Source organism: Canis lupus, chromosome 9, assembly GCF_011100685.1.
Source record: "Canis lupus familiaris isolate Mischka breed German Shepherd chromosome 9, alternate assembly UU_Cfam_GSD_1.0, whole genome shotgun sequence".
NCBI classification, from domain to species: Eukaryota; Metazoa; Chordata; class Mammalia; order Carnivora; family Canidae; genus Canis; species Canis lupus.
In genome coordinates, this window is record NC_049230.1 from 58,269,788 (window position 1) to 58,291,784 (window position 21,997).

At 49.6% G+C, this 21,997-nt stretch overlaps 1 protein-coding gene and 1 non-coding gene across 2 annotated transcripts in view; one reads left to right on the top strand and one right to left on the bottom strand.

Moving 5' to 3' along the window:
* The first annotated feature begins 1,061 nt into the window (after positions 1 to 1,061).
* LOC119873459 lies at positions 1,062 to 1,169 on the top strand. Its single transcript, XR_005365055.1, has one exon. It is a non-coding gene; the product is annotated as a U6 spliceosomal RNA (small nuclear RNA).
* Positions 1,170 to 7,281: 6,112 nt separating this feature from the next.
* The window catches only part of OLFML2A (olfactomedin like 2A), a 30,477-nt gene continuing 15,761 nt past the window's right edge, over positions 7,282 to 21,997 (bottom strand). Inside the window, exons 3-8 of the mRNA XM_038549388.1 lie at positions 20,724 to 20,831; positions 19,053 to 19,262; positions 16,952 to 17,198; positions 14,264 to 14,494; positions 13,065 to 13,250; positions 7,282 to 11,679 (exon numbers count right to left, since the gene is read on the bottom strand). Coding sequence (XP_038405316.1) covers positions 11,075 to 11,679; positions 13,065 to 13,250; positions 14,264 to 14,494; positions 16,952 to 17,198; positions 19,053 to 19,262; positions 20,724 to 20,831 — 1,587 coding nt within the window. The 3' untranslated portion in view covers positions 7,282 to 11,074. The remainder of the gene's footprint in view (positions 11,680 to 13,064; positions 13,251 to 14,263; positions 14,495 to 16,951; positions 17,199 to 19,052; positions 19,263 to 20,723; positions 20,832 to 21,997) is intronic.

The window sequence follows — 21,997 nt, forward strand, 5'->3', positions numbered from 1 at the left end:
TGGCCTCCATTCTGTCCATGGGTTTCCAGGGTCCAGGGCTGGCAGTTGGGTCCAGCTAAGGAAACTTTGGCCTTGTGAGCAACAGCTTCAGAATTCCTGGGATTACCTGTGTATGTGTTTGTCTCTGAATATGTAGATACAGGGACATGTGGTGGGTAAAGGGTAGATTCTGAAGTCAGATCTGAATTCTTCCTAGTTGTAAAGACAAATTACTTCTCTAAACCCTTTTTTTTTCATCTGTAAAACAGGATTATTGTAAGGATCAAATAAGATAATATAGCTCCATGCCCAGTTCTTATTTGTGTTCAAAAATAACAGGTATAGTTTATTCAGTGACTACAACATTCAGGCCCTCTCCTAAGACTTTCCACATTATTATTCACCTTCATGGCAACTGCTGTGATAGTCATCGCTACCATCTCAATAAGGTCAAGATTGCATGTCTGTCTATCCAGGTACAAGGGAAAGCTACTTGTTGAGCTTTCAGTCAACATTCCACAAACATTTGCTGAGTGTTAGTTACTATGTTCCAGAGCAGATGCTGGGCACTGGCGGATCAAAGGGGCTGCCATTTCTCTCCCAGTTGTATTAAAGAGGTGGGGAGGCCTGGCTGGTTCAGTTGGTAGAGCTTCTGACTCTTGATCTCAGGGTCATGAGTTTGTGCCCCACGTTGGGTGTGGAGCCTACTTAAAAAAAAAAAAAAAAGACATATGAAGAGGTAAACAAATAAAAACTACAAATAAAACATCAGGAAAAAGACCAGACATAGTAGCTTTCACTATACATGTAAATGGGTTAATTTCCTTTATGAAAACAAAAACAGGAAGAAGACAAGTGAAAAAGCAGAAAAATAAAGTTTAGTTATGTGTTATTGTTGAGGGAACTAAAAACAAGCCTTGAAAGAAAAAAACTCTAATGAAATAGCCTGTACTGATAAGTTACAGAATTATATTTCAGATAAATAACAAACCATGCAGAAGGAGGTGGATAGAACCAACCTAGGTAACTTTTGAATACAGAACTTTGATATATACTCTCAGTCTGAAGACAAAAAGAATTGTGTCCTCGCTTTGACAGCACATATACTAAAATTGGAACAATGCAGAGAAGATTAGCATGGCCTCTGAGCAAGGATAACATGCAAATTCGTTTAAATTAAAGGGGCACCTGGCTGGCTCAGTCGGTAGAGCATGAGACTTTTGATCTTGGGTCATGAGTTAAAGCTCCACTTTGGGTATAGAGCTTACTTTAAAAAAAGATTTAAAAATTGCAAACAATTATTATTATTATTATTATTATTATTAAAGATTTAATTTACTTATTCATGAGAGACACAGAGAGAGGCAGAGGTGTAGGCAGAGGGAGAACCAGGCTCCACACAGGGAGCCTTATGTGGGACTCAATCCCAGGACCCCGGGATCACGCCCTGGGCCGAAGGGAGGGACTCAACCACTGAGCCACCGAGGCTTCCTGCAAAAAAATGTTAAAAACTCTACCTAACAGGCTTGTTTTTCATACTGGCATAGATCAGCAATTCTAAAACTATTCTCTGGGTACTGGAGGATTGAGTAAAAGATGAAATACATTGAGGATATTGAGAGCCAGGTTTCTCACTGATATAGAAGGGACACACAAATATGCCATGGGGAAGGCCAGGAAGAATGTTGTGATATTGGCCTGGAATAGGAGGTAACAGGATGAACTCCTGGATTTATATTTAGGTATGCATGTATTTCCTAGTTCTGTTCACTGAGAGGATCTAGAAACAATGAGCCCATCTATTGGCTAGCTCCTTGCTTCTAAATACCATCTTCTTCCAAAGGAACCAGAGCTCTGTAGAGAAATGGCTGATTTCTGCACTAGGCCAGAGAGAGTGCAAGATGAGCCCGGGTCATTTTTTTGCACTTGAAAGTAAGCAAGCACTCAGCGAATAAGACAGACACAGCAAAAGGCCATAGAAGTCTAGCCTGAATTAGCTCTCATTCCAGACATATCTGCAACAGTTTGGTTATCAAGTAAATAATCAGAGTAATGAATTATCACCTATGGAATAAGATAAGAATTCATGGCCCATCATCCATACAAGCATATATGTACATCTACTGTAAGCTCTTCTTTACAGTAGAATGCTAATAACAATAGAAATCTTAAGTCACAATTTTATAATCATCAGGGTAATAATTACTATAGATAAGGATCATTAAGATATAAACATAAAGGGTGAAAGTTTGATGAGGAATAAAATGTCTGTATAGTCTCAAAGTACTCCCCTAGAATTTGTGAGTTATAAGGAGAAATTAGTAATTGTATAGTAGATAAAACTGGTAGCACATGCCTTAACTAAGTGACCAAAATAACCATCACCTATAATGGGACAACTTGACATCAAGTGCTTCACTCCCCTGCCCCCTTTTTAAAAGATTTTATATTTTTGAGTAATCTCTATATCCAACAAACCCACAACCCTGAGATCAAGAGTTGCATGCTCTACTGACTGAGCCAGCCAGGCTCCCCCAACCAGGGCTTCTCAATAGAATGCACTAAGAAAGACAATAATTATTTCTGCCCCGCCTGAAACATCCCTACCTAAAATGTGTAGCCTGATTTAATCATGAAGAAATATCTGACAATTGCATGGAGCCTGTTTCTCCCTCTGCCTGTGTCTCTGCCTCTCTCTCTGTGTGTCTGTCATGAATAAGTAAATAAAATATTTTTTAAAAGACCTGTAGGGATCCCTGGGTGGCACAGCGGTTTGGCGCCTGCCTTTGGCCCAAGGTGCTGCGATCCTGGAGACCCAGGATCGAATCCCACGTCGGGCTCCCGGTGCATGGAGCCTGCTTCTCCCTCTGCCTGTGTCTCTGCCTCTCTCTCTCTCTCTGTGTGTGTGTGTGTGTGTGTGTGACTATCATAAATAAATAAAAATTAAAAAAAACCTGTAGATTAGATAGAATGTTATGTCAATGCTGAATGTCCTGATTTTGCTAATTGTCCTGTGGTTTTATGTGTGTCTATGTTCTCAGGAAATAAACACTGAAGTATTTAGGGTGAAAGGAGCATCAAATCTGGAACTTACCTTCAAATGGTTCAGAAAAAAGGATATACCTAGAAAGAGAATAATAAAGCAATGTCAAAAATGTGAATAATTGGGATCCCTGGGTGGCTCAGGGGTTTAGCGCCTGCCTTTGGCCCCGGGTGTGATCCTGGAGTCCCAGGATCAAGTCCCACTTTGGGCTCCCGGCATGGAGCCTGCTTGTGTCTCTGCCTCTCTCTCTCTCTCTCTCTCTCTCTCTATGTCTATCATGAATAAATAAATAAAATCTTTTTAAAAAATGTGAATAATCAGCGGACATGGGGGAAAGGTATATGGGAATCCTCTGTCCTGCTCTTGTAACTTAGAACCTTGACTTATTTCAAAGTAACAAGTTAAATAGAAAAAAAGAAAGAAGCCTGTTTGGATTCTTTTCTTTCTTTATTTTTTATTATTATTATTTTTTTGGATTCTTTTCTTTAAAGAAGGTATTTTCCCTCAAGACACTCTTTCATAAAAAAAAAAAAAAAAAAGACACTGATTCATGTGGTTGCCTCTTCACCAAGCCTAAACTCTTGCTTAATGATTTCAGTAAACATCCCAATCTCAGAAGCACACTGAGATTTGTTTATATGGTCCTCATTCCTCAGCCATGCAGTGCTTCTGGAGCATCAAGCCTTCCAGCCAGCTTAATTGACAATATCCACTGAAGGATGGTGCATTCTCCGTATCCCCAGTGCTTATCCCCGAGCCTGGCCAGAGCAGGAGCTCAGGGTAAAGTTTGTGAAACTGAAAGATTGAATTATCTGATTGCCTTCAGGGGAATAGCAAGAGTTAGGACTGAGGGGGGGGGGGGGGAGATGGAGAGGAACCCCACTGGCCTATGATGGGGCAGGAATCCTTATGCAATGTCTGGATCCTGGATAAGAAAGCTTTGGACACAGCAGTGCCTGAAAGCCTCCATCCTGGGTCTTGCTGATGAGAGAGTTGTGTGGGAATGGGCAATCAGGAGAGAGAGCAGGGTGCATTCCCCTCTGCAGGGGCAACTCAGGACTAATCCCATCAGTGCAGTTAGGGGGTGAGCAGGATGACAGCCTTGGTAAACTGCACCGCAGGAGCCATTGGAAGTTTACCAGCCCCTTCTGGTTTGTTAAATTCACTGGTGGCAAATGCTGAGAGGTCTCTGGCTGCCCCTCTGATCTTGATTTGATCTTGTGAGTCTGGGTATAGGGTTTTCGGTCTGACTTTCCAAGCTGCCTTGAATCCTCACAATTCAGCTCTTGAAGATGCTCAGATTGATGGTGCTCCAGGTGGGGATATTTGGAAATGTGTGGTGATGGATGAGACTGAGAAGGCCAGTGAAGGCCCAGAATGTCAATCATGGAGTGTGGTTTGATCCTCAGAGCAATGGGAGGAGCCATGGGACAGTGATAGGTAATGGAATGAAATGGTCCAATTTTCATTTTAAAAAATTCACCCTAGCAGCTGAGTTGAGGATCAGAGGGTAGGAAGAGACAAAAAGCAGAAAGATTAGTGTGGAGCTGCCACACAAATCTAGACAAAAACTTGAGCGAGGAGTATTTTTAGACCTTGCTCTAGAATAGGAATGGTAAAATGTAGCATGTATGATCCTACCCTAACTTTTTATTCCCATGGCAGATATTACTAATCTCTCAATTACGCTGGGCCTGGGTGGGCTGCTCCCATAGACAGCCATAGACAGCCATTACCGATCGGTCCAAGTAGGCACACTAAGTGAAAGAAATTTGCCCTCTGGGCATCAGTTTTGAGAATATGGCTTACATTTGCCGACAATTGTCACTTTGGGTCTGCCTTAACCTGGGGAGTAAGACCAAGGTCAGTCTTCGAGGTCCCTGACAAAAATCATGCCTTGCCTGGCTGTATGCCCACCATGTTCCCACTTAGAGCTTTTCCACATCCACTATCTCATTTCAACCCCCCAACATTTCTGGAAGGTCAAGGTCGTTATTCCATTTTACAGATGAGGAAACTGAGCTAAGGATCTTCCAGGATTCCACAGGTGGTAGGTGGCCAAGCTGGGATTAAACTGAACCCTGGATCCTTCCACAATAAGCTTGTCTCAGCTGCAGCAGCTATTTGCATCTGTTAGGGCCCCATGCAGAAAAGCCAGAACAGGTTGGGGCAACAGTGACTTGGAAACAATGGCTTTGCTTGTCAATAAAATCCTTGGCTTAAAAAGACCTGGGAAACTTGACTTTCTAATCACTTTTATGTAATCTGCTCAGCGCTGAGCTTTGGAGAAGGAAAGCTCTGGCCCCTGGGTAGGGGTGGTGGGGATCGCTGAGGGGGTGCTGCACAGATGGTAAGGGGCGGAGGCCTCTCACTGTGGAAGAGAATAAAGTTTCTGTCCTCGCACAGTTGGAATGAGGGCCCCGGAGCCAAGCAGCCAGGGCCAGGGCGGGGCCAGCCAACCTTTGGCACGTGAAATGCCACCCTGTGCTCATGGCAGATAATTCTCGGTAATAATTCATCCCCCCTGGCAGGCACGCATCCTGAAAGCCCTGTCTGTTCCTGCCTCATGGGGTCCCTACTGGAATGTGGGGGGTCGAGGGGCTGGCCCCAGACGTGGGCAGAGTTCAGACAGGGCTGGGTAGGCGGGACAGCATCTGGGCACTGCCTGGGGGCAGATGGAGCCTTTGTGCTCTGTGCCCTAGAAACCCCACCCCCAGCTGCAGCCGCCCCATAGGGGAGAAAAGGCTGACATGCCAGGCCGAGGCCTGCTCTCTCTGTTCTCTCTCCTGTGGCAGCCAGGGCAGAGGATGCTATTCTGGGTACAGCCTGGCATCTGACGGATCCACCCCATTGTGCTCATGGCATGCTCTTTCTGAGCAGTGGGAGGGGGAGCAGCAGGGGGCCTCAACCCTGAATGCACAACACAATCTTCCGGGGAACTTTTAAAATATACTAAATCTCAGCCCTCCACCAGAGACTATGCTATGGTCTGTGGGGGTACGTGGGCATTGGCACCCTCCACAGTCCCCAGTGGCTCTGAAATGAGCTGAGGTTGGTGCACATTTTGGAGGGTGACTCCGTAAGCTCAGCCACCACCAGCTGTGTGACCTTGAACACAAGAGGTAGCAGTCCGTGGCTCAGTTTCCTCATTTGTGCAATATGGACAAATGGACAAACCGCGTGAAGTAACTGGAAAGATTCAAGGACATAATGCTGCAAAGACTGAGCACCACCCCTGGCACAGAACACACACAGACTGGCCATGTTTGGGTCTGCACGGTGACAGGAATGGCACCCATTAGTGCTTCTGGCTGGCTGTCCTGGGGGAGTGGGACCCTTGTTATTGCCAGAGGCCACAGGTGCAGTCCCCACCTCTGCCAAAGCTGGGGAGGGAAGGCCTAACTATATGTGTGTTTGTGTTTGTGTTTGGGGAAGTTGGTCTAAATCTGTGTCACCATCAGTGATCATCTAAGCCACCAGGTGAAAGGCCCTTCAATCACATGGGATAAGCCATTCCCTCTAGTCCTGTCCCTGGGATTACATCAAGGTCAATGTCCACTTGCTGTTGGCTTGTCTTTCGTACCCTCTGACATTTGCTAATCTTACTTTCTACACAAAGAGCAACTGGGCCAGGGCTCATAGGTGCAGTATCCACCACAAGAAGGCAATAGTGCTGCTTGTTCAGTGTCCCATCCCAGCCACCTTGCATGGTAGTCACTGACTTTTTTACTATTGTAATATTCCTCCTTCAAAAATTGAAAATTAAAAAAATTGTTTTTGCTAGCAGCTTATTAACCTTCCCTTAGAAATAAAATTATTTTATTTATTTCTTAAAAGATTCTATTCATTTATTTGAGAGAGTTTACCCAATGGGGGGAGAGCAGAGAGAGAGAAGCAGGCTCCCTGCTGATCAGGGAGCCAGATGTGGGGCTCCATTCCAGAACCCTGGGATTATGACCTGAGTTGAAGGCAGACACTTAACCAACTGAGCCACCTGGGTTCCCCTAAAATAAAATTATTGTCGTAAAAAGAATGAAATCATCTGAAAGGGAAATAGTAAACCATACTGAACAGTCAAGGGGAATGGCAAAAATCATGAAGGTCTGCACAGGAGCAACAAGTTTGGGAAACATGGGACTCAGATGCTAAGGCCTACCTCCCTAGTTCTACAACACTCTTTTTCCCAGGAAAATATTCTTTTTTGGTTATTAAATGTCTGTGTTGTGATAAGGAAACAGACCATAGTGTTCAGTGAAGACTTTCAAACAGAGTTTTTGATCATGTATTTATTTAGGTATATACCACCTTGTTGCAAAAAAAAAAAAAAAAAAAAAGTATTGTGGCAACTTACAAATGTAGGTATAATACAATAGAGTAAAAATAAACAGATCAGGGTCAAGGCTAAAGCAGAAAGCTAGAATGAAGTCAGAGCCCACTCGGTGACTCAGTATAATTGTTAAAAAGTAATCTCAAATTTGACTTTGAGATTCCCAGCTGCCAAAGCAAAAGAGGAAACACGACTTGTTAGAAGAGTACTAACAACAGGTAGTTTGGGGCTTTGGTGTAGAAACAGACCTGGTTCAAATCTTGACTCTACTACTTGTTAGATTCATGACCCTGAGCAGGTTGCTTAACTTCTCTGAACTTGCAGTTCATCACCTGGGGGTAATAGGGGGGTGAAGGGAGGAAAAGTGAGGCCAACTTTGGGGGTTCCTGGGTGCGTCAGTAACAATGTGTGTAAAAGTGCCTTCTAGCTCTAGGATGGTGCTGCTTGGGTCCTCAGCTGGCCCAAGTCTTTGCTAAGCTGCAGGTCTTCAGTCATAAAAGGGAGTTGACATCTGTCCCCTCTCTCAGTCTCTACCCTGCCCAAGCATGCAGCACATAAGAGGCAGAGTGATCCCAACCTAGGCCTCTCTAACTCCTGCCCAGGCTCCCTGTCAACCATCAGTGCTGTGTCCTCCTGTCACCAGAGTGGTTTCCAATGCTGTCAAGAAGAAAAAATGATGCTTTGGAACATAGGTTTTCAGGAACACTCAAATTACTCCCAGGGAAACCCCAGCCTCACTTATAGTGCTGCCCCCAAGGCAGAGGCTCCCTTCTCTCCTCCGCAGACAGAGCAAATTAAATATTCAGGCCTAGTAATCTCTACGGGGGAATCCAAGGTGGTAGCCAAAGCCCCTTCATGTGTTCAGAACATCGGAGACAGCTTCCTTTGCCTTCACATCCAAGGTCAGTAAGAAACACTGGGGCTCCCCAGTCCTGGTCCTTTCTTATTTGAAGTACTTGTTGCCAAATATAATAAAGTCCATGACAAAAACCTGTCCCTGCCTCCCATCAGCAATGGAATAAATTCCAATTGTCTTAGAATTTTCTTTTCTCTGTTAATTTATACTTGACTTTGTTCTAAATGTGATTGGAGGCAGTCCTTGGTTTGACATTCAGGGCTCTTTACAAGCTGACTCCAACCTCTTTCTTGGGTCTCCTCTGTGGATGCAGTTTGTGGCCTGGTCACAGTGAATAAAAGCCACCACTTCTGGAGCTGCTCCTGGAGTGCCATGCAGTTGGCAAACAACACGTACTGACCAGCTCTGAAACCCGTATCTGCCACAGACTAAGGGTAGTCTGGGTAAGTCCCTTTACCTCAGTTTCTTCGTCTATAAAATGGGCACTTTCCCTGTTGTGATGATGCAAGAATATGCACCTGGCATGCTTGGCACACCTGATGCTCAGTCAGTGGTGATGATTAGATGACCTGATTTTGAGACCCAGCTCTCCACTCAACTGCTTACATGACAAGTGACCCATGTCTGGGCTTGTTTGACTATCTATAAAGTGAGCAAAAGAACTATCTACCACATAACCCACATACTAAGGCCTGAAAAACAAAAGGGTCTTAGTGAATGCTTGGAGGCTGCAGCTAGCATCATCTTCCCCAGAAAACAAGCTTGCTTGCCCTTTAATTTTCCCAAATCTCGTCCTTTCTTTCCTTTTTCTCAGACTAATGAGCAAGAGGAGTCTGAACATTTCTTGCATGGTTAGGCTGTGATATCATGAAAGACAGTCTTGTAAAACCCACACCCAGGGCCAAGGGAAACGCAGCCCCCTGAAGAGACTGTTCAGTGGAGCCCGCCGATGGCTGGGTGGGGGAGGCTGGATGTGTCCACCACTATGAGTCAGGCCTTGCTTGGCTGGCCATCATCATTCCTCTTTATTTCAGGGGTGAGTTACAGCTTAAATAAAACATCACCTGACAATGCTTGAAAGAAATGTCTTCTGCACAAAATGCATTTCCTTCCACTCTTAGGTTTGCAGCTGAATTTTCTAACATGGCAGCTGGGTGTTCAAATACACAAATGTGCATGAGCTGGCATGGGGACAGAATGAGGGGAGTAGGGACAGAGGGTGGTGTCGGGATCAGCAGTAAATACTCTCAAAGGTGTTGGGATGGATTGTGTGCTCGGTAGTCTGTGGCCTTCCCAGGCAGAGCTGCCTCGAAGGAAGAATGCAGGCTATAGACAAAGCCCTTCTGGAAGATCAGCTGTGTCCTGTTGCTCAGTGTGGCCCAAGCCACTCTCTAAAGCTCTCTGGGCCTCTTTTTCCTTTGCTGAAACAGGGAGTTGGACTGGTGAACTTCCTAGCTCTAAAAATACTACTATCCAAAGCAGATGAGGTACAGGCTTAAAGGCTTGTCCTGTGGACTGTCTGGGTCTGAGGCTCAGGGGAGCCACCAGCAGCACAGGTAACAGATGGTCCACCTGTGCCTCCTCAGCCCCAAGGCCTGGCACCAACAACTCTGAAGCCTAGAAAAGCCCAGTCCACAGACCTCCTTCCCCTTCCTTTCTAGCTTCCACCCTCAAGCACTTCCCTGCAATCATAAGGTCCAATGCCTCTTCTGGACCCAACTGCTTAGATCTCTGCCTCCTCCAGGACCCCTAACCACGCCAAAAACTGCTAGGCCATTCCAACAAATGGCCGGGTCAGGAGTGACAAAGAAGGAATCTGTTTCATCCTGGCACCACCCCAGCCCTGGGTGCAGGGTCTTGCTCATGGCAGACCTGGAGGTATCCCTGAGTGCAGGTAGGTTGTGGGTTCAAAGGTCCAGAGAGAAAGGACAACATGGAGCCCGGGCCCAAAGGCTCTGGGAGGAGCTGAGGAGAGGTCCCAGGGCCCGGGTATGTGGGGCCAAAGCCAGCACTTCTGGGGGGAGAGGGACCTGGCCCAGGTCCTCACCCTGGTAGAGTTGGGCCTGGCAGGCAGCTGCCTGCTTCCTCCTCAGCTGCTGCTGCAGAAACAAATGACAGCACTGAGGAGCAGTAAGAGAAAGTAAACATAAATGCGGAGGGAGGGGACCTTGGAACAGGAGCCAGTATTTTTCCTCGGGGTGTGGTTTATGCTCAGTGGCTGGGTGACCATGGAGGTTTGGAATGTGGTTGGACAGAGGGTGAGGTGGATGGTGGTGGCGGGGTGACCAAAGGCAAGGAGCAGGAACATTAGCCCAGGGCCACCAGCATGTCAGCTAGAGCGGGGGCCTGGGGTGGTACACAGCGCGGAGCCTCCAACAGCACGAGTGCATAGGTCCCAGAGGCCTCTGCTTTTGAGTGAGAGTTGAGAGTACAAGAGAAATTAGAAGAGTGGGGAGAGGCCTGGAGGTGTAGGGGAGCACGGTCAGGTCTCCTCATCTGTAAAATAGGGCTATTGTGACAACCTGGCTTGCCTGATCCAAACTGAGGCTACTTAGGCAAGTGATATGGTCTCTCTGAGCCTCAGTGTCCTCATCTGTTAAATGGGCTTAAATATCTCTATCTCTGAGGGTGCTACTGGGAGGATTGAATGGGTTTGTGCATGTGAAGCTCTTGGCATAGTGCTCTGCAAGTGGAAGGGATTATTAATCCACCTGGTGCCAAGGAAGCTTTATCCTGGCTGCACCACATGCCTAGCACCTGCCCCGGGCCTAGACTCCAATAAATTTTGCTGATGGAGCCCCTTGCAGGAGTTGCTGTGGGGGAGCCCCCATATCCCCTGCCACTCCTCTCCTGTGAGCACAGGTCCGGGCTAGACCACGAAGTGGAGGGTGTAGGTGAGCTGGTGGCCGTTGTCCCAGGCGTATAATACCCGCTCCTTGGGATTGTAGTCGATCTGGGTGGTGTAGGCGTGCTCGTTGAGGAAGGGCAGCTGCGGGCGGGCATCGGTGCCTGTGTGCGTGTCAAAGGCATAGGCCACCTGGCCTTCCTTCTGGTTGTACGTGTCAACGGCATACAGGATGCCGCACACCAGGAAGCAGTTCCCGTAGGAGTTCCGCCGCAGCCGTGTCTTCCATGTGGTCTCCCGGTGCATGGAGAGGTCGCTGGGGTCCAGGCGGCTCAGCACGATCACCTCGGCCTGGGCCTCATCGCGGTCATCCACAGCGGGGTAGATGACCCACAGGCCGCTCTCGTCCACGGCGAAGTCGATGTCTGAGTGGCCACGCCACTTCCAGGGAGTGGTGTCTTCATATACCACGTCGGGCAGCAGCGCCCAGGAAGCGACGAATCGCTGCCTCAGGTCATACTTGATGATGTTCTTGGTGAAGGCACGGTTGTAGTAGAAGGCACCCTGGTACACCACATGGCCCGTGCCGATCCAGTTGTAGGGCAGCTTGTACATGTTACTCCAACGGCCTGTGTGGAGGGCAGATGGTCACGCTAGGGCCTGGCAAGCCACCCAGGGCTCTTGAGTGGCCCAGTAAGCAAGGAATACTGAGTAGGCCATGGGTTTGAAGTTGGGCCCATCATCTTATGTCACCGGGACTGTGAAGCAGGCACTGTTAGCATCCCATATGCCAAGGACAAAACAGGGTCAGAGGGTTCAAGGTCACCCAGTTATGGACTGCAATAGCCAGGATTTAGACAGCCCCTGTGCTTTGTCTCAGAGCTTTTGCCCATGCTGTTCCTTTTGTCTGGACTGTCATTCCCCATACTACTTGCCTAGCAGGATGCCTCCGTATCTTTCAGAGCTCGCTGCCAATGTTACCTCCTCCCGGAAGGCTTCCATGACCTCCCCAGGCTTGAGGGAGGGCCTCTCCTCTGGCCCCCCATAACCCTTGTCTTAGCACTTTTCACTGGCTTCCTCCACACCAGCCTGTGAACCACTTGCGGCAGGTCCCAGGTCAATTTTGACCTGGCAGAGGAAGGACTTTGGCTGTTCCAGGCCATACCCTGGGACTCCACAGCTCCCTGGATAAATCCAAACTTTGATGTGGCTTACAGGGTCTGACTGAGCCTACTCTCTCCTTATGCTTCCCCACCTCCCTTCCATGCCATCCTGCTTCTCCTTGCCAGGCCTTGGCACATTCTGGGCTTTCAGTTTGGAACCCCCCGCCCTTTCCCTTTTGCTTGGCTTATTCTTGCTCTCCCAACAGGGCTCAGCTCAGTCAGCATCACCTCCTCCTTGGGGAAGTCTTCTCTGATCTCGTTTGGGGTTCCACAGTCCCTTGAGCTCTCCCTCAAACACTACACTGAAATTATATCTTTCAGTGTAGAGAGGAGAGGTCTTTGGCTCTCCCATCTGTGCATTTCTGGTGGGTTGGTCTTGCCTAAATGACCCTCTCCCCCATCATGCCGCAGATCTGATAACCAAAATCCTGCCCTTCCCTGCCCAGACTTGCAGCTCCTCTCAGGCCTGGGGCTCTGCTCATCTGTATAACTGAGAGATAACCCCCACCCCATAGAATTATGAAGCTACCACGAGCTGATGCACATAGCAAGATTAGCATATAATAAATACTCGAGAAGAGGAAGCTCTCGGTATTGTTGGCCTTGACAGTAAGTTATGCTCACAGGGGCAGGACCACATCCATCTTGTTGGTTGCCACATTCCCACTCCTGGCTCTGTGCCAGCCCATGGGGGGTGCCCTCAGATGCCCCTCTTTGGGGTGACCGATCATTTGGAGCTGGGCCAGGCTGGGAAAGGGAAAGGAGGGCCCAGTCTCCATGGGAGACCCTCCTCAGGCTGCCCACACCGTGGGCACCGTGCCACACCTCCTCCCGTCTCCCAGCTCTCCAACCTTGCTTGAAGTTCTCCAGATTGCGGAACTCCACCAAGCTGTTCCCATAGTAGTAGTTGGTGACATAGATCCTGTCATCCTTCGCGGAGGGGTCCTTCATCCAGGCTCCTTCATGGCGTCCATAGCTGTGATGCCTCACAGGGGGGTCCACGGCCCGCAAGGTGCCCTCACAGCTCATCTCTCTGCCTGCAGGGAGTGAGGGGTATTGCATCTGGCACTCAGACCCCAGGCCTCGAGCCAAAGCAACAGCCCCGAGGTTTATCTGGGTCTTACCTACATCCCTCCCGGTATTTTGTTTGCAGCCTTTCCCCCCTTTCCTGAGGACCAAAGCAATGTTTGATTATTGTAGAAAACAGAACATTCAGCAAAGGAGAATGAAGAAAATAAAAATCATGAAAAATGTCATTATCCAAAGAAAAACTGAAACATGTTGTATTTCCTTCTATTTTTTTTCTTTGCATATACAGTCATGTGGACATACTTTAAAAAACTGTGGTTCTTCTGAATATATAGTTTTATGTATCCCGTTTTTGCCCTCCACTGAGCAATTTCTCACATCATTAATGGGTTTTTAATGATGTGATTTCAAGGCTCTACCAAGCCACCAGACAGCTCTGCCCCAGTCCCCTCAGTGTTAGACCTTCAGATTATTTCCAGTTTTCTGACATTGGAAATGGGCTGTGGGGGGAGCCAGATAAGTGGTAGCTGCTGTCCACATTGCAGATGGACCCTTTAGGAAAGATTCCAGGAAGCCGAATGCATTCAGACCAAAGCAGGGGATGGGTTTAACAATACCTTGTTATCACAGGTATCAAAGGTGCCCTCCAGGTCGGTGATTTAGTGGAAAATATTTCTACTGAAAGGCACAAGCCAAAGCTACAAACGTGGACATAAGAAAATAAAGAAGTGAAAATAGTTGCTGGATTGGATGATGGGATCCTAGGTGATGTGTTAGGAAGGATTTGTTGAAAATACTGTTTGACTAAATGTGCTCAGACTTTCTAGAAAGGATCAAATAGTACACATTTTAGGCTTTCCAGACCATATACGTCTGTCCTGTATTCTTTTTTTCTTTTTTTAACAACCCTTTAAAAATGTAAAAAACTGTTCTTTAAGCTCAAGGGTCATAAAAAAAACAGGCTGCAGGTTGGATCTGGCCCAGGGGCTGTACTCTGCTGACTCCTATGAGGCCTACTCACCTTGGCTTAGGACATCTGGGTGTGAAGGTGGCTTGGTGGGCTGGGGCTGGGTGGTGGGAGTCGGGGTGGGGGTGGTGGCCGGATCTGAACTGGGGGTGTCAGAGGTCAAGTCTGCTCCTTCTGAGGCCCTGGGCCCAGCCTCATCATGTTCTGCTGAGTTGGGCTCTGGTGGCCTGCCCTCCAACCTGGGCGGCAGCTGTTCCAGCCAGGAAGTGCTCTTGAGGGCGTTATCTGTAGAGAGAGGACCCGTGCTCATGTCCTGTGCGGCTGCCCAGGATCCTCCCCAGGCCCACTTGGCTCCCAGCTCTGGGGCCATGGCGGAGAGAAGGGGGGGCTTCACATCTTTCACTCCTCAGGGTGAAAGGACTCAAAAAGTAGGTGGTAGGGAGACTTTGTGGTCAGTAGACTGGCTCCAAGGCCCCCAGTTGAGTGATCTTGGCCAACTCCCCTGCCCTGGTGGGCCTCAGCTTCCCTTTCTATGAAACAAGAGTCAAAAGGCCCACCGTGTTATGCTATTGTGTTGATCAGAGGAAAATGTATACACCTCACTTGCACAGGTCCTGGCAAGCATGAGGTGCCAAATATGAGACCCCTGCCCTCCTAAGTGTCAAACACTTTATGCCAATTCTTTCTTTCTTTCTTTTTTTTCAAGAAATGGTTCAGGTTATTTTTTTTTTTTAAAGATTCTGTTGATTTATTCATGAGAGACACAGAAAGAGAGGCAGAGACAGAGGCAGAGGGAGAAGCAGGCTCCATGCAGGGAGCCTGATGTGGGACCCGATCCTGGGACTCCAGGATCACGCCCTGAGCCGAAGGCAGGCACCAAACCACGGAGCCACCCAGGAGTCCCTATACCAATTTTTTCATGTCCTAGACTCAACTCCAGAAGACAGAAACCTGGCTCCCATTTCATAGACTTTCTCCTGGTCCTCCCCTCTGGAACCCAGCCTGCAGTTCCTCTCACCCAGTATTTGCCATTTCAGGCAGGGAGGGGGCAGGCACAGCCAGCCTCCCGTCACCTCCGGACCCCAGGTGTCTGTCTCTCTGCCCTCATTCATCTCCTATCTCTGATCTTGAGGCTGTCTGGGCACCTCTGGACCCCATTTCTCCCACCCCTGCTGGCAAGGCCTTTGCTGATAGGATGACTTTTTCAGCTCCTGTGGGACCTGTATGGGGCCATCTCTGGGTCATCCCTGACCCACACACTTGTCTAGCTGGGATGGATGGGGTCTGGGTAGGGAAAACAGGAAGAATCAATGCCACACAGCAGGGCACAGAGCTGGGGAGGGGTCTGAGGCAGGCTCTGTAGCCCACTGATCTGGGTCCCCGTCCCACCAACTCGCTGTGAAACCTGGAGCCAGTCTCTTCACCTCTCTGAGCTTGTCTCCTTACCTGGATCTAGTGGAACAGCGTGTATGAAAGTACACAGAAAACCTATTCCAGGGACAAAGGAAAGGGGATGGTGTGGCCCTCAGAGGATGAAGCCCTTTGACTCCACGACAATGACCCGACTTCTTCATTTTCTTTCCCTGCCAGGCTTCCTCTTTGCATAGGGTTCAGCCAGGCTCCATTGTGGGGCAGCCCTTAGGGATGGAACACACCCTCTAGGGCGGCCTGGCCTTGGCAACCTGCCAGGGCAAGGGCTTTGTTCCCACGGGCCTCGCTGGCAGAGCCAGATGCTTGCAGCTGTTCTTGGGCAGTGCCCAGCCAGGGGTCAGAGGTTCTGTACTGTGGCCAGGCCGAGCTGGCAGGACTCAGAGCCAGTAGCTAGCACCAGGGGCTCTGGGAAGAGGCCCCTGAGCTTTGAGAGACCAAGAATTTAGGGAGGGGGGTGGCTCTTGAAGACCAGTCCCTCACATTTCTATCTCCTGGCCCCTTAGACATGGGGTAGGCAGAGGGCCTCAGTGAAAGGGGTGGTCAGCAGGACACAGGTGGGGGATCAGGCTTGGACACCTCTCTGGGACATGAGAGGGGAGCAGGCATTTGGGGAGGGTCTCAGAGGAAGAATTGGGAGCCACACCAGTGGGGATGGCCCTGAAATTTGGGTACTCTTGGGACTTCTTTCTCTCTCTCTCTCTCTCTCTCTTTGGTTAATTACTTGGTTGCCCTTCACTGTGATCCCCCATGGATTATAGGAAAAACACGAGACTCTGTGGGTTCTACTTTGGGGAAAAAAAGAAGTGGGAGACCATCCATTCCAAGGCCACTCTGGAAACAAGAGGTGCTCTGAAGGCCGCACATCACTTCCCAGAACCCTGGCCTGGCTCCATAGCCCCTGGGGCTCCCGCCCCACCTGTGGCTGCTGCCTGGTCATGGGCATGTTTTTTTCCCTGCTGGACTGCGATGCCCGTGTTAGGCAGATCTCTGGGGAGATCTGGCATGCACCTAGCGGATCCTCAGCAAATCTCTGATGGAAGAAGGGAAAGTCCAGGAGGGGTGGAGGCAGCTCAAAGTACGGGAAAGGAACTGGGTGGACCTTTGTGTGGATTCTATTATTTCGTCCCAACGACCCCACGAGGAGCACTATCCCATCGTGTGGATGAGCACAGTATACCAAGAGGCAGTGGAGCTGAGATCTAGAGAAGACACTGGCTCCCCGGAGGCTACATCCTTGGGGTGTAGCCACCCATTAGCAACCCCCGACTCCCTGCCCTGTCCCTCCCAGGGTCTAGTCCTTCTCCAACTCACCGGCCACAGCCTCGGACACCTCCTTCCTGCCTGCCTTGTAGTAGGTGATGCCTCGGATCACGGCCTGCTGCTGGGCCAGGGTCCGGGGCTTGGCTGTGGGCAGGGGGAATCTGCCCTTGCCACCTTCCTTCCTTGGCTTCTCTGCCTTTAGCAGCTTCTCCTTAGGTTTGGTGAGACCTCGGTCAACAAAGCTCTTCTGCATGTTGCTGTATTTGGTATTGTCTTTGCCCTTCCCTCCAGCTGTGTCCTGAAAGAGAAGGAAAATGTCAATGTGGGGAGGTGGGAAGGATGTCCTGGGAGGTCACAGAAGCTCAGCCTGTGGGGGCTGGAAAGTGGTCATGCCGCTCCAGGCCGATCTCAGGGGCTCGTGAACTCATGGCTTTCCTCCCATAGTGGCGATAATCCTGACTGGGGCATGCCTTAGTTTCCCCATTCAGCTCACCAGCTTCCCTGCAGGCTTGAAGCCCAACCTGATAGGTTAGGTTCCTGTTCCATTTCCAAATCCCTGCACACTCGCCCTCCCCGCCCCCAGGGTGTGTGTGTGTGTGTGTGTGTGTGTGTGTGTGTTACATTATACTGGTTAATTACCTAAGGAGGTAGCTGATCATAGGGGCAGCTTCCCATCCCTGTCTCGCTGGCTTGTGGATCTTCATTTGTGGTCAGGGGAGAGGTTCTCAGGCCCCGGGGCAGGGTGACGATCCATCTCAGTGTGCCCGGAACTTTCCCAGTGTTAGCACTGAGAGTCCTACAACCTGGGAAACCCTTTGGTCTCAGGCAGAATTGGATAGTTGGTCCCCAAGGCCACTGACCTCAGTGCATGCGGTTTCTAAAGTTCTGTAAAGTTCCTTCTAAATGCCTCTGATGCCGGCTTGGCACAAGAACACAGGCCCTGGTGACATCACCCATTGTTAGGCGGGAGATACGGCAAGTACAGTATCTAGACCTTCTGTGCTGTGGCCAAAACAGCGTTGCTTTGCACCTGTGGACCTGACCTAGGGATGAGCAGGAAGCCTGCCCTGGGCCACGGCACCAGGCTTCCACCCTGTAGCAGCACACATAGAGTGCCCCATCATCACAATGTCAGCACAGGGGCTGAGGGGCTGAGATGAAGAGCAGGGCCCACTGGTCATGCAAGCCCATGCTCCAGTCCCTGGGCAGCGACCCTCTCTCCCTGTGACCTCACCCTCTGCTTCCTCATCTGCCAAACGGGCACCAATGGGCCCTCTTGCAGGTGGTCATGGGATTAACTGAGATAATGTCTGTAAGGAAGTCAGGTTTAGGCTTCAGGAATCCAATTTTGAGGATGTTTGGATTCCCCACACGAGACACAAGGCTGCAGTGGGGAATGGAGCGGCCACGGCCAGCAGGTGGGTGGCTGGCCTCAGGGGCTCGAATGGCATCGGGATCAAGCCTGTACTTGCGTTTGCCAAGCACACGCCCTAGTGTGTATCTACCATAGGAAGGAGCCTCTGTACAATTTGCCCACTTCTAGGGAGCTTCTGTTATTGGCTCTTTTGGCAATTTTATCTGCCTAAAGGAGGGCCTTTTTCAAATGTGCATAAAGGCATATTATATATCTTGGGTGGTTCTGCCTGGTGTCTCTGCTCACTGTGCTCAGGAATATGGCATGTCTGGGTGTTTGCTGCAAGAATCATCCACCCCGGATTGGTTGATGAAGTGGTGTGAGTCTGTAGGGTCCCTGACGCATTGCTTACCTACCCCTGAGCAGGCTTGACCCCGCCAGCAGCCCTACCACACTAGGGGAGGCTAGAAGTGGTTTTGCGGCAGCCCACCTGGCTTCCCAGGGCCAGGCAGGGAGGGTCATCTCTACAGCTTTGTCTCTACTAGTTTGGAAATGGGAATGAGAAGGCCACCAAATGCCTTCCCCAGCACACAGACCCCTCATCTGGATCCCCACATCTGCTCCCCATTTACCTCTTTCAACTATGTGTGCTGCACTGCAGGCACCCTTACCCCCCATCTGGCCATGGGCCCTCCAGCTGTGCCAACCCTCAGCCCTGCCTTTGGGACTGAGGTCTTGCCACACTGTATTCCTAAGCCCACCCACCTCCTGGCCCCATCACCAGAGCCATGGCCTCACCTGAGCCTTGCTAGCAGGGCCGGGGGCTGGGGCAGCGGCTGAGACAGAGGTTGCGTCCTTCTGCAGCAGCTGGAGGCCCAGGCTGGAGAGCTCCTTCTTGATGCCCATCATGATGGCCGAGTGATTCTCATAGCGCTTCAGCTGCTCACTCAGGTGGCGCATGCTCTCCTTCACTACCTCATTCTCCCGGCTCAGGTTCACCTTGACGCTCTGTAGGGCAGGACTCCAAGGTCTTTCTAGTCTCCTCAGTCAGCTACCCCCCAGCACCACCACCCTGGAGGGGATATCCCAGCTTCTGCCATCAGGCTTCACTGCCCAGTCTCCTGAGCAGGGCCCAGGTACAGGTTTTGATAGCAGCAGCAGGCATGGATGGATAAAGCATGCTGCCAAGAGACCATGTAATTATTAATGTCTTATTTAAAAAGTGAGTGAGTGATGTTTTCCCTTTGAACAGAGGAAGCCAGTTCCTCCCAAGTGAGACTGTTTTCTCCACCTCCACCCAGAGATAGCAATAAGCTTTTTCTTTTTTTTTTTTTAAGAGTTATCGCTTAGTGAACAGAAGCAAAGCACAGATAATGCAAAACAGAAGATAATTAAAAAATCATTTCTTTGTGGCTACGGAAACCATTTCTGATTTGTTCCAGCCACAGCAGACATACCCTCCAGATCGTCTGGCTCATAGTTATATAAAGTGAGTTAACATTTCCTAAGATTATAGGAGGAAGGGTCAAAGTAGGATAAATCCAGAGCCAGTGACAGGAGAGCCTGGCATGTACTAGGTGCACAGAAAATCCTGGTGCACAGTAGAAATCCAACAACTGATACTCTACTCCCATGTTGGCAAGGACCTGGCACATAGTACATACACACCAAACACTTTTTGGATGACTAAAGCCACTGTGACCCCAATTTTGAGGATTGTAAGCAGTTAATCTCCCACTCTTGGGCACAGGATGCCCAGGTGCCCCCTCCCTCCAGAAAGGAAGCTGGGAAAGGAAGCCCCCACACCCGCTCCTGGCAGCTGCATGTCCCTAGGCTCCCAGCAGCCCAGCCGGATGCAGGAAACAGGCAGAGGCCAGGCCACGTCAGCAGAGATGTGTGCCAGCAAACTTTGAACCTGCAGCCTGGATCCCCACGATTGCCCAACTCTGTCACTGCCCTCAGGCGGCAGTCCTGGCCACCTGCCTAGCCCCCCAGCACATCTGCACTGACCAGAAGACGCTCAGCACTCTGCCTCGACTGCAACCGGGTACTGGGCCAGCCATGCGGTCTTAAGCCCTGCCCCAGTAGGCCTGGCCAGTCCTGCACTTTTGTGTGGCATTTTATGGGACTTGTGACCTTGGTATTGTACAATGTGCAAGTCTTGGTCTTAGTGAACTGAAGGCAACTGCAAGTTCTTGCCAGCCCCCTCCACATCCTTTTCATGCAGTCAGCTGGTGCCTCAGTTTCTCCACCCAGCCTTCCAGCCTCCTGTAGGCCCATGACCCCCAGTCAGACCTTTTTCCCAAAGTGGGGACCCAGAGGCCTGCATCTCCTGCTCCCAGTTCCCTGCTGGAGTCTGGTTTTCAACAGCCACTGGCGTTAAGGTAGAATTGCTCAGACCCCTTCAGACCTGCCCCTTGGCCCCAAGTGTTGACCCAGCCTGGCTCCCAGGTAGACCTCTGTCCTTACCTCTTCCAGTGTGTTCATCTGGGAGGCCACCTTGTGGACATAGGCATGCACTTTCATCAGGTCCATGCTGTATAAGGTACCTTCCAGGAGATCCACCATGGACTGTAGCTGCCAGGGAAAGGGTGCAGGTTAGGGCAAGGGCAGAGCACAGGATCAGACACAAAGGGTGCAAAAGGAGCCCCACCACTTGAAATAGCCTGCATGGGACCTCAGCACCCACTAGACCCAGCTTGCTAATAATCATCACAAGAAAAGCAATAGATTCCATCTTCTGAGCACTTACTATGAGGCAGGCACTGTATGAGGGGCTGTAATAGGCTATTTCACTTCATCCTCATTACACAAGGTATGTAGTGAATGCTAGAGGAAATCATTCTGCATGCCTGGGATCCTTCTCATTTGTTTCTTGTGCCCATATCTGGCTTCCATGTGCCTTCTTGACAGCCTGCATCTGTGACTTTCTTTAAAGAGACTTATGTCCCCAAACTGCCTGGGAGAGTATGTCCTCCTGGGGCCGTCCTTAGGCAATGCCTGACAGGTGCAGGCATCCAAAAGCCCAGCTCCCTAGCCCCAGTGGGGACAACTGAGCGGTCATTCACACTCCAGCATCCCCTGGGGTTGGGGCTGGGGCTGTAGCTGTAGCTTGGCCTGAGCCCACACCATACTGGGCTTCCTACTTTTTCCACTCCCACTTCTTTTACTTTCGTACCAGCTTCTCCTGGGAACATTTTTTCTTTCTTTCTTTCTTTCTTTCTTTCTTTCTTTCTTTCTTTCTTTCTTTCTTTCTTTCTTCTTTCTTTTTCTTTTTTCTTTCTTTTCTTTCTTTCTCCCTTCCTTCCTTCCTTCTTTTTTTTTCTTTCTTTCTTTCTTTTTAAAGATTTATTTATTTATTTATTCATGAAAGACACAGAGAAGAGGCAGAGATACAGGTAGAGGGAGAAGCAGGCTTCTTGCAGGGAGCCCAATGTGGGACTAGAATCAGATCCTAGGATCACACCCTGAGCCAAAGGCAGACGCTCAACTGCTGAGCCATCCAGGTGTCCCAAGAACATTTTAATAATAAATCACTGGAACATGAATCATGTGCCTTAGAGTCTGCACCTAAGGACCCAAAAAAGACAAGGTCTGAACAACTTTTTTTTTTTTTTAAGATTTTATTTATTTATGAGAGACACAGAGAGAGGCAGAGACAGAGGCAGAGGGAGAAGCAGGCTCCATGCAGGGAGCCTGATGCGGGAATCGATCGGAGGATCGATCGCCTGCTGAGCTACCCA